This window comes from Carcharodon carcharias, chromosome 4, assembly GCF_017639515.1.
Source record: "Carcharodon carcharias isolate sCarCar2 chromosome 4, sCarCar2.pri, whole genome shotgun sequence".
NCBI lineage: Eukaryota > Metazoa > Chordata > Chondrichthyes > Lamniformes > Lamnidae > Carcharodon > Carcharodon carcharias.
The window spans coordinates 202,476,220-202,488,394 of record NC_054470.1 but is presented as its reverse complement, the minus strand read 5'-3'; the positions used below and the strand labels follow the sequence as shown (position 1 = coordinate 202,488,394).

The following is a 12,175-nucleotide window of genomic DNA, read 5'->3' as shown; positions in this document are numbered from 1 at the left end:
GCATTTCACTTGCACTTCCCTCAATTTAGTCTACTGCATTCACTGCTCCCAATGTGGTTTCCTCTACACTGGAGATGCCAAACGCAGACTGGGTGACCGCTTTGTGGAACACCTTCGGTCTGTCTGCAAGCATGACCCAGACCTCCCTGTCGCTTGCCATTTTAACACTCCACCCTGCTCTCATGCCCACATGTCCGTCCTTGGCTTGCTGCATTGTTCCAGTGAAGCTCAACGCAAACTGGAGGAACAGCACCTCATCTTCCAACTAGGCACTTTACAGTCTTCTGGACTGAATATTGAGTTCAACAATTTTAGATCATGAACTCTCTCCTCCATCCCCACCCCCTTTCCGATCCTCCCTTTTTCCAATAATTTATAATTTTTAAAAATATTATTTTTTATATATATTTTTCTTTTCCCACCTATTTCTATTATTTTTAAATTTATTGCCATCCATTGTTTTATCCCTACCTTTTAGCCTATTTCGATCCCTTCCCCCCACCCCACTCCCACTAGGGCTATCTGTACCTTGCTTGTCCTGCTTTCCACCCTTAATGTCCCCATAAGCACATTCCTTAGACAATATCACCACCATTAACACCTTTGTCCTTTTGTCTATGACATCTTTGGCAATCTCTTCTTTGCCTCCACCTATCACTGGCCCTCTATCCGGCTCTACCTGTCCCACCCCCCTTCAACCAGCTTATATTTCACCTCATTTCCATTTTTCTTTAGCTCTGATGAAGAGTCTCATACGGACTCGAAACATTAACTGTATTCCTCTCCGCTGATGCTGTCAGACCTGCTGAGTTTCTCCGGCCATTTTTGTTTTTGTTTCATTAAATATATTCACGACTGAGTTAGGCAGAATTTTTTTATTGACCAGGGAGTCAAGGGTTATAGCCGGGCATGGGGCATGTAGGAAAGTAGATTGAATGGCAGAGCAGGCCTAATGGCTGCATGACCTACACCTGCTCCTGTCTCCTATCTTATGTCTGCTGCCCTTGTCCTTCTAGATGGTAGTGGTCATGGGTTTGGAAGGTGATGTCTAAGGAGCCTTGGTGAATTCCTGCAGTGCATCTTGTAGATGGTACACACTGCTGCTACTGTGTGTCGGTGGTGGAGGGTGGGTGTTTGTGGATGTGGTGTCAATCAAGTGCTGCTTTGTCCTGGATGGTGTTGAGATTGTGTGTGTGTGTTGGAGGGGGGGGGGGGGGGGGGGTGGGTGGGGGGCAGTGGGGAGGGGTGGGGGGTGCAGGTAGAGATAAGAGGAGGCTCGAGTGGAACATAAACACCGGCATTGTCTAGTTGTGCCAAATGGCCTGTCACTGTGCTGTATATCCAATTTAATAGCTAAAATAAAGGGTCTCTCCAGTAGAGGAAGAGGTCAGCATGCTGGACATTCCAAGGAAACTAATTTTAAATCAGGGACAGCGACTCACCCAAATTAATGTAAGCAAAATAATACCGATAAAGAAAATACTGGCATTAAAGAGTGACAAATCCTCAGAAGCAGATGGTTTCTATCCCATGGATTTAAAGGAGATTATTCCAATGGGCAAACTATAATATTCAACCAGCTTATATTTCAGCTCTTACCTGGACTCGAACTCAAGTTCTGTCGAAGGGTCATGAGGACTCGAAACGTCAACTCTTTTCTTCTCCGCCGATGCTGCCAGACCTGCTGAGTTTTTCCAGGTAATTCTGTTTTTGTTTATAATATTCCAAAGTTCATTTGATTGGGAAACATCCCTTTAGGGTGGAAACTTGAATCTGTCACTCTGTATTGAAGAAAGGTGAGAATGGAAACCACGGAATTATCGACCAGTTAACCCAATGTCTGTAGTCAGGAAATTACTTGAGTCTGTGATTAAGGACAGAGTAACTGAAAACCTTGAACATTTTCAACATAGATTTGTAAAGGGTTGGTCATACCTGACCAAACTGAGTGAATTTTTTGAAGGGGTCACTAAAATAGTGGACAAGGGAATGTGTTTGGATATTATTTATATGAAAGGTGCTTATTAAAGTCCCAAAGAGACTGTCAACAAAAACCAAAGCTCCTGGAATTGAAGGTAAATTATGAACCTGCTTAGGAAATTTACTGTTGACACAAAGATAGATGGCATTATAAACAGTGGAAAAACAAAATTACAGAGATATTGATAGATTAAGTGAATGAGCAAAACTGTGACAAATGTGAGGTCAGCCACTTTGGACTTAAAAAGGATAAAACTGGACACTTTCTAACTGGTGAAAGGTCAGAAACAGTGAAGATCCAACGAGACTTGTCAAACCAGGGTCACAGATCATTAAAATGTCAGGAAAGGTACAGAAAATAATCAGAGATACGAATGGAAATCTGATCTTTATCTCCAGGGGGTGAGAATACGAGGGGGGAGAAGACATGTTTCAGCTGTAAAAAGCCCTGTTAGATGGTAGCAGTGATATTATTACTGGAGTAATCCAGGGTCCAAGCTCTGGAAACAAGAGCTCAAATCGCACCAGAGCTGCTGGGGAATTTAAATAAAGAAATCTGGATTAAAATGCAAATCCCATTAATAATGACCACGAAACTACTGGATTATCATAAAAACCCATCTGGTTTGCTAATGTCCTTTAGGGAAGGAAATCTGCTGTCCTTACCTGGTCTGGCCAGCATGTGACTCCAGACCCACAGCAATGTGGTTGACTCTTAAACACCCTCTGAAATGGCCTAGCAAGGAGACTAGTCCAGAAAAATGCACTGTGGGTGTCCCTAGATCACAGGAACTGCAGTGGTTCAAGCAGCAGCTCACCACCACTGTTCATGATTTGGATATGACGGTGACTGAATCTCTTTACAGGCAGTCAGAGTGGAACAAACATGGCGAGTGTCTTAAACTACATTTATCTCAGTGTGACTACTTCAAAAAAGCCATCAGCATCTATGACAGGTAAGCACTAAGTGTGTGTATCCAGAATTTATCTCTTTAAAACCAGCTACCAGTGAATCCAGTCCCCCTGTCATCAGCTGATTCAGCATTTCTGTGGGTGCAGGGATCTCCATATTGACTCAATAGGAACACCAGAGGATATTGCTAGCGCTGTGGTCTGTAGTGATAACCAAGGAATAAAAGAATAGAGGCACAGTACTGAGAGGATTACAGTCAGAGAGACAGAAGGCAGAATCATCGCAGATTTGCACCAAGTGTGGGAAAAGCGTATTCCCCATCGGCCACAATGGCTGCTTTGCAGATCATATCGTCCCAAACTCACCGCATTCTTTATGCATCCCCAGGATACATGCCATTTTGCTGGTGAGTGGGCTCTCATTCGTCTGCCACACCATCACCTCACTGCTTCATCACACCAGGTGCCATATTTAAAGTGTAGCCGCTTCCAGCCCAGGACTGCAGCAAAGAAGACATGGCCCCGAAAGACAAGAAAACTGCAGCCCTCAAGCACCTTTAGGATGCTATGGAGGCCATTGTGATGTCCTCTACTCCCGCTCTGCCTGCAGGAGGGCCAGTGACATTACCACTCCGGCTTGGTAGGCACTGTGAGCGGTGGTCAGTGCCAATGCTGCACACGAGAGGTTGGCCATCCAGTGCAGAAAGAGGATGAATGATCTCACCCGTGCCACCAGGTTAAGGCAACCATCTCATCACTCTAAACTCACACACTCACAAGCCCATCACACACTCACTGGCATCTCACTCACTGCCAGCTCAAGGGACATCACCACTCACTCTCTCACACACACCCTCACATCTCCATCTAGCCTCATCTCCTCTGGAGGTGCCTCCTCAGCCCTCACCATCTTGAGACCACTTGTACAGATCAACTTGTGCCCCACACACACCCTGGGATACCCTCGTTCCCCAGTACAGCCCTCACCCTGCAGCCTCTTCCCTTGCCTGAGGCCACTTCTCCCCCTTCCCCAAGCCCTAGCGCTGCAGCCTTACGGCTGGTCTGGTAGGTAGAGACCTGCCTGTGAACCTCTTTAAAAGTGATGTGGTGCTGCCTGTGAAGCCTGGAGCTGGTGACTGTGAGTGCTGCCTGAAGCAAGGTAGCAAACAAACCTCGAAGTCCCGAGTGAAGTGCAGCTCACCAGATGCACGTCACTTATGTTCAGTTGTGTAACAGGTTGGTGTGAAATCACACCGACAGGCCTGGATGATCCAGTGTAGGGGGGAAGATTCCGGCGAGCAGATGTATCACAGTGAGGCCCCCGATGTCTGATTGGGGGGAGTGTGTCTCGCCGTTGACTGGCTGAGCGGACAATCACAAACTGGTTTCACAACATCGTAAAAGCCACTTTTGGCCTTCTCGCCATATTGTCCACTCACCCCACCAAACACACCTGATGCCAGCGGGCATGGAAAGTTCTGGCCACTGTGTGAAAGAGAGACAGGGAGAAACACAGAGTGAGACAGAGAGACAAAGAGAAAGGGGAACAAAGAAAGAGGGAGAGAGACTGGGTGATGGAGAGAGACAGAGAGAAGGTGGAATTTAATCCAGGCCATCATGGCAGCTGGGCGGGTGGTTTAAATTGTGAGGTAGGCCATCCTTTAGTCAACTGTCAAACATTCTGTGATAAAGTTGGAGGCAGGAATAGGCCAATGCCCACTCTTGCCAGCAAGGTAATTCAGCTCACCAAGCCCCTTAAGTCAACTTAAAAGTGAAGTCACCCCTGATTTAGTGATGTCTGGGCAATTGAGTACAAACTCCATTGTCTCCTGTGCATGTTGAACCCCCCCCCCCCCACAGAGGAAGCTGACAGTTTTTAAGGGGTTTGCCTGGCCTGCTGGGGGTGCGGAGCTGACCTGCTGGGGGTGTGGAGCTGACCAAGAGGCTACAGTGGTAGCCTAAAGCCCGTCACTTTGAAAGTGACACCTACGCTGAACGTCTGCACCATGGGTTCAGTCCAGGAGTCAATGAGGGACCCGTGTGGAATCTCCCAGTCAGCCATTCATTGCTGCGTTAAGGAGGTCACCAGCGTTCTCTTCAAGAAGGCTGGATTTATTCAGCATGGATTAGGGGAGTATCATGTCTGACTAATTTGATTGAATTTTTTGGGGAAGTAACAAGGAGGATTGATGAGGGTGGTGCAATTACGTAGATTTTAACAAGGCTTTTGACAAGGCCCCACATGGCAGACTCGGTAAAAAAAAACCATGGGATCCAGGGGAATGTAGCAAGCTGGATACAAAATTGGTTCAGTGGCAGGAAACAAAGGGTAATTGTTGACAGGTGTATTTGTGACTGGAAGGCTGTTTCCTGTGAGGGTCCACAGGGCTCAGTACTAAGCCTCCTGCTTTTTGTGGTGTATATTAATGATTTGGATGTAACTGTAGGTGGAATGGTCGAGAAGTTTGCAGATGACACAAAAATTGGTTGATGGTGAGGAGGATATCTATAGACTGCAGGAAGGTAACAATGGTCTGCTCAGGGGGGCAGAAAAGTGGCAAATGGAATTCAACCCAGAGAAATGTGAGGTGATGTATTTGGAGAGGTCAAACCAGGCAAAGGATTACACAATAAATAGGAAAATACTGAGAGGGAATAAGGGAGTGAATGTCCCCAGGTCCCTGAATGTAGCAGGACAGCTTGGTAAGGTGGTTAAGAAGACATATGGATTCCTTTCATTTATTAGCTGAGGTGTAGAATATAAGAGCAGGGAGGTTATGCTGGAACTGTATAAAACATTAGTTAGGTCACAACTAGAGTACTGTGTGCAGTCCTAGTCACCACATTACAGAAAAGATGTGATTGCATTTGAGAGGATACAGAGGAGATTTACGAGGATGTTGCCAGGACTGGAAAATTGCAGCTATGAGGAAAGATTGGAAAGACTGGGGTTGTTCTCCTTGGAACAGAGGAGGCTGAGGGGAGATCTGACTGAGATGTACAAAATTGTGAGGGACCTGGATAGAGTGAATGGGAAGGGCCGATTTACTTTTGTAGAGAGGTCAGTGACTAGGGGGCAGAGATTTACAGCGATTTGGAGAAGGATTAGAGGGGAACTCAGGATGTTTTTTCACCCAGAGGGAGCAGGGGTTTAGATGAGGGTAGTGCAGTTGATGTAGTTTATATGGATTTCAGAAAAGCCTTTGACAAGGTCCCACATGGGAGGCTTCTAAAGAAGGCAAATGCACATGGGATACAGGGTAATTTGAAAAGGTGGATTCAAAATTAGCTGAGTTGTAGGAGACAGAGGGTGATGACAGAAGGATGCTTTAGTGATTGGAAGCCAGTGTCCAGTGGCGTACCACAAGGATCTGTGCTGGGTTATTATTTGTAATTTACATAAACGACATAGGTGACTATCTGGGGAGCAGGATTAGTAAATTTGTGGATGACACAAAGATTGGCCGGGTGGTTAACAGTGAGATTGTGGTTCAGGTCTGGAATGCACTGACTGGAAGTGTGGTGGAGGCAGTTTCAATCAAAGCATTTGAGAGGTCAAAATGCTCATTTAGAGAGTTGGTAGAGACATGATGGGCTGAATGGCCTCCTTTTGCACTGTATCAATTCTGTAATTCTTTGAAACTGGGGGAAGAGGAGGGGAGCTGATAGGGAGAGTCCAGGACCAGAGGGCATAATCTCAGAGTAAGGGGTCACCCATTTAAAACAGAGATGAGGAGGAATTTCTTCTCTTAGAGGATAGTGAATCTGTGGAATTCTTTACTGCAGAGGGCTGTAGATGCTGGGTCATTAAGTATATTCAAGGCTGAGATAGATATTTTTAATCAGTAAGGGGATCAAGGGCTATGGGGAAAAGGCAGGAAAGTGGAGTTGAGGATTATCAGATCAGCCATGACCTCATTGAATGGCGGAGCAGACTCGATGGGCCGAATGGACTACTTTTGTTCCTATGTCTCATGGTCTTTGGATTTGCAGTAACTATAAACAAGGAACAGAGGAATTAAAAATGATATATTTTTGTCATTTCAACAGGGTGTTTAAAAACTGCAGTCGTACAAAACCTTGGGTAAGAGATCGCCGTTGTTTGGTGTTTGTTTGGTGATTGTTTATTCAGACTTTGCAGCAAAAGGACAGTTTTCACAAACTGAGTGGAGAGACCACACTTGGCAGAGGGAATCCCATTCTAATCAGTGGCCTGAGAGATGATGATTATGTTGATGTGGTTGAGGATCAGATATTGTTAGGATGACGGTGTCTCCTTGCTCACACCCCACTTTACCCTCACACCAAACATACCAGAGTTTTCGATGAGTTAAGGAGAACAGGCCTCAATATGAAGGAAAGGTTTGACCGAGTAAGATTCCAAGAGAGGCAGACTTGAGAGGATATGGCAGACAGCTGGCTAGCCCTTCCTAGGCCAGTTCTGAACTGGCTCTCGTCTGCTATAACTGTTCACTGTTTCAGGATCATCTGGAATGCACAGATAACAGCAGCTGCTTTTCTCTACGGCAAACAGTGTTCTTAATGCCCACCCCATTCCCTCCACCTTCACCTCCAAGGAAAATGTGCAAGGAGCTCCTGAATTTCTTCATCATGAAGACTGATCAGCTGCCTCTGCTACTGCTTTCCCAAACCAACCGCCCACCAAACTGGCTCTATCCCTCAACTCACATCTTTCTCCAGTTTCTCTCCCATTGCCCCTCATGCCCTCTCTGAGCTCATCTTCTCCATGAGACCCACCTCCTGCTCCCTCGGCCCCAAACTGCTGACCACACAACTTCCCCTCCTGGCCCCATGTTAGCCCACACTGTAAACAGCTCTCTCTCTCTTTTGGTGTTGTTGATCCTATCTGATTTAAATCTGCCCTCATCACCCCTCTCCTCAAAAAACCAACACCTGACCTCACCATTGTTGAAACCCACCGTCCCATCTCCAACCTCCATTTCCTCTCCAAAGTCCTTGAACATGTTGTCACCTCCCAAATCAGAGCCCATCTTCCCTGGAACTCCATATTTAAAACCCTCCAATCAGGTTTCTGGCCCTGTCACAGTCACAAAACAGCTCATATCAAAGTCACTAATGACATCCTGTGTGACTGTGACAAAGGTAAACGTTTCCCCCTCTTCCCCACTCAACCTCTCTCAGCCTTTGACCTGGTTGACCACACCATCCTCCTCCAACTCCTCTCCACTGTTGTCCAGCTGGGTGGCTCTGCTCTCTCCTGGTTCCATTATCTATCTAATCATTGCCAGAGAATGACTTGTAATGGCTTCTCTTTCTGCTCCCACACCATTATCTCTCCCAAGGATCAACCCAAGCCCCTCCTATTTCTCATCTACACTCTGCACCCCACGACATCATCTGAAAGCAGTGTTAATTTTCATGTGAACGCTGACGACATCCGGTTCTACCTCACCACCACCTCTCTCGACGCCTCCATTGTTGCTAAATTATCAAACTGCTTATCCGACATCCAGTACTGGATGAGCAGAAATTTTCCTCCAATTAAATATTGAGAAAACTGAAGCTATAATTTTCAGTCCTTGCTCCAAACTCTACTGGCTTGCTGCTGATTAAGCCAGTCTGCTCACAACCTTGGTGACACATTCAACCCCAAGATGATCTTCTGACCCCATAGAAACATTGGAAATAGGGGCAGGAGTAGGCCATTCAGCTCCACCATTCATACAGATCATGGCTGATCATCTACCTCAAAACCATTTTCCCCACAATCCCCATTTCCCTTGATGTCATTAGCCTCCAGAAATCTATCGATTTCTGTCTTGAACATACTCAACGATTGAGCCTCCCCAGCCTCTGGGGTAGAGAATTCCAAAGATTCACCACCCTCTGAGTGAAGAAATTCCTCCTCATCTCAGACCTAGATAACCTGCCCCTTATTCTGAGACTGTGACCCCTGGTACGAGACCCTCCAGCCAGTGGGAACATCCTTTCTGCATCAACCCTGTCGAGCCCTGTAAGAATTTTATAAGTTTCAATGAGATCACCGCTCATCCTTCGAAACTCTAGAGAATACAGGCCCAGTCTCCTCAATCTCTCCTCACACGACAATCCCACTGTCCCACGTGTCGGCCAGACTAGGTAAGGACAGCAGATTTCCTTCCTTAAAGGACATTAGTGAACCAGATGGGTTTTTACAACAATCAATGATCGTTTCATGGTCACCATTACAGAGGCTAGTTTTTAAAATCCAGATTTTCAAATTAATTGAATTTAAATTCTATCAGCTGCTGTGCTGGGATTTGAACCCATGACCTAGAGCATCAGCCTAGTCCAGTGACATTACTGCTACACCACCATCTCCCCTTAGTATCTTCAAATCATCTACCTTGTTGTGAATACTGCGTGCCTTCAGATAGAGTGCCTTTAATTCTGCCTTTTTAACATTACTCCACATTCTGATTCTGTTTGACGCTTGTGTTCGCTTTGTCTGTCTTCTAATTTCGCTTTCTATTTTTCTACTTCCTGTTACCAGTTTTTCTTCCCTCAATCTAAGCTCCATCTCAGGTTCCCATTCCCCTGCCAATCTCGTTTAAACCCACCCCAACAGCACTAGCAAATCTCCCTGTGAAGGCATTAGTCCTGGTCCTGTTAATGTGTAACCCATCCATCTTGTACAGGTCCCACTTGCCCCAGAACCAGTCCCAGTGCGTCAGAAATATGATGCTCTCCCTCCTACACCAATTCTCCAGCCACATGTTCCATCACTCAACCCTTCTATTCCTACGCTCACTAGCAGATGGCTCTGGGAGTAATCCTGAGATCACTGCTCTTGACATCCTGCTTTTTAATTTCCTTCCTAATTCCCTAAAATCTGCTTTCAGGACCTCATCCTTCTTCCTACCTATGTCATTGGTACCAATGTGATCCATGACCTCTGGCTGATCAACCTCCCCCTGGGGAATGTCCTGCAGCTGGTCTGTGACATCCTTGACCCTGGTACCAGGGAGGCAACATACCATCCTGGAGTCACGTCTACGGCCACAGAAACGCCTTCCTGTTCCCCTAACTAACGGATTTCCTACCACTATAATGCTTCCACTCTTTTCTTTCTCAACTCCTGTGTAACTGAGCCATCGTGGTACCACAGAATTGGCTCTTGCAGTGCTCCCCTGAGGAACCATCGCCCTCGCCAGTGTCCAAAATGGAAAACCAATTAGCGAGTGAGATTGACTCAGAGGACTCCTGTGCGAGCTGCCTGGTCTTCCAAGACTTTCTGGTAGTCGCCTATTCCCTCTCTGCGTGCACACTTCCACCCTGTGGCGTGACCACCTCCCTGAACATGCTATCCACCTAGTTCTCGGCTGCACGGATGTGCCACAGTGACTCGAACCGCTGCTCGAGTTCTGAAACCTGGAACTCAAGCTTCTGCAGCCGATGACACTTACGGCAGATGTGTTTGTCTAAGACACATGGTGCATCCATGACTTCCCACATTATACTCCATCTACCACATTGTTGCTCACTCTTTAAACCTGTTGATATCTCTGTAGCCTCTGTGTGCTCTCCACAACTTGCCTTCCCACCTAGCTTTCCATCAAACTTAGAAAATTTCCATCAAACTTCAAATGGACGAGTAATCTAGAGACCCAGGGTATTGATCTGGGGACCTGGGTTTGAATCCTGCCACAGCAGATGTTGGAATTTGAATTCAATAAAAACCTGGAATTAAAACTTTAATGATGTCCATGAGACCATTGTCGATTGTTGTAAAAACCCATCTGGGTCACTAATGTCCTTTAGGGAAGAAAATCTCCCATCCTTACCTTGTCTGGCCTACATGTGTCTCCAGACCCACAGCAATGTGGCTGACTCTTAAATGCCCTCTGAACAAGGGCAATTAGGGATGGGCTATAAAAATGCTGCCTAGCCAATGATTCCTACATCCCATGAATGGATAAAAAAATCATAGAATGGCTACAGCACAGAACGAGGCCTGTCAGCCCATCATGGCCATGCTGCCTCTCTGCAAGAGAACTCCCCTAGTGCCACTCCCCATCTTCTCTCCGTAGCCTCTCTTCAGGTAACGATCCAATTCCCTTTTAAAAGCTTCAGTTAACCTGGCCTCCCCTACACACTCAGGCCATACGTTCCAGATCCTAACCTCTCCCTGTGTGGAAATGTTTCTCCTCCTGTCTCCATTGCTTCTGTTGCCAATTACCTTAAATCTGTGCCCTCTGGCTCTCAATCCTTCCACCAATGGGAACAGTTTCTTTCTATCTACCCTGTCCAGACCCCTTATGATTTTGAAAACCTCCATCAAATCTCCTCCCAACCTTCTCTTCTCCAAGGGAAACAGTCCCAAATTCTCCAATCTAACTTCATAACTAGCGGTCAGAACTGGATACGATATTCCAGCTGAGGTCTAACTAGTGCCTTATACAAGCTCAACATAACCTTCTTGCTCTTGTACACTATGCCCCTATTAATAAAGCCCAGGATACTATATGCTTTACTACCCACTCTCTCCACCTGTCCTGCCACCTTCAATGATTTATGCACACATACACCCAGGTCCCTCTGCTCCTGCACCATCTTTAGAGTTGAACCCTTTATTTTATATTGTCTCTCCAAGTTCTTCCTACCAAAATTATTCATTTCACAATTCTCTGCATTGAACCCCATCTACACCTCTTTGCCCATTCCACCAACTAGTCTCTGTCCTTTTGAAGTTCTACACTATCCTCCTCTCACAAAACTCAAAGGCGTTGTGAACTGTCATCTGCAAACTTTGAAATTGTTCCTGCACAAGTAGTTCCAGTTCATTAATATATATAAAGAAAAGCAAGACTCCCAACATTGACCCCTGGGAACTCCATGACAAACCTTCCTCCAGTCTGAAAACCATCCACAAACCACTACTCTCTGTTTGCTGTCACTCAGCCATTTCCAGAACCATGTTGCTACTGTCCCTTTTATTCCATGAGCTATAACTTGGCTCATTAGTCTGTTGTGTGGCACTGTATCAAATGCCTTTTGGAAATCCATGCATGTGCACCACATCTACAGCATTACCCTTATCGACCCTCTCTTCAAAAAACTCCAGCAAGTTAGTTAAACATGATTTTCCCTCAAGGAATGCATGCTGGCTTTTCTTGATGAATCCACATTTGTCCACTTGTTTATTAATTTTGCACCAGATTATTGTTTCTAGAAGCTTCCCCACCACTAAAGTTGAACCGACTGGCTTATAGTTATTGGGCTTATCTTTACACCTTTAAGAAAATAAGAAATAGGAGCAGGA

At 45.9% G+C, this 12,175-nt stretch overlaps 1 protein-coding gene across 1 annotated transcript in view; it reads left to right on the top strand.

Annotated features, from left to right (window-relative positions):
- Positions 1-12,175, top strand: part of LOC121276836 (ribonuclease MC-like) — a 116,787-nt gene that overhangs the window by 92,070 nt on the left and 12,542 nt on the right. Inside the window, exons 6-7 of the mRNA XM_041185380.1 lie at positions 2,847-2,936; positions 6,943-6,976. Coding sequence (XP_041041314.1) covers positions 2,847-2,936; positions 6,943-6,976 — 124 coding nt within the window. The remainder of the gene's footprint in view (positions 1-2,846; positions 2,937-6,942; positions 6,977-12,175) is intronic.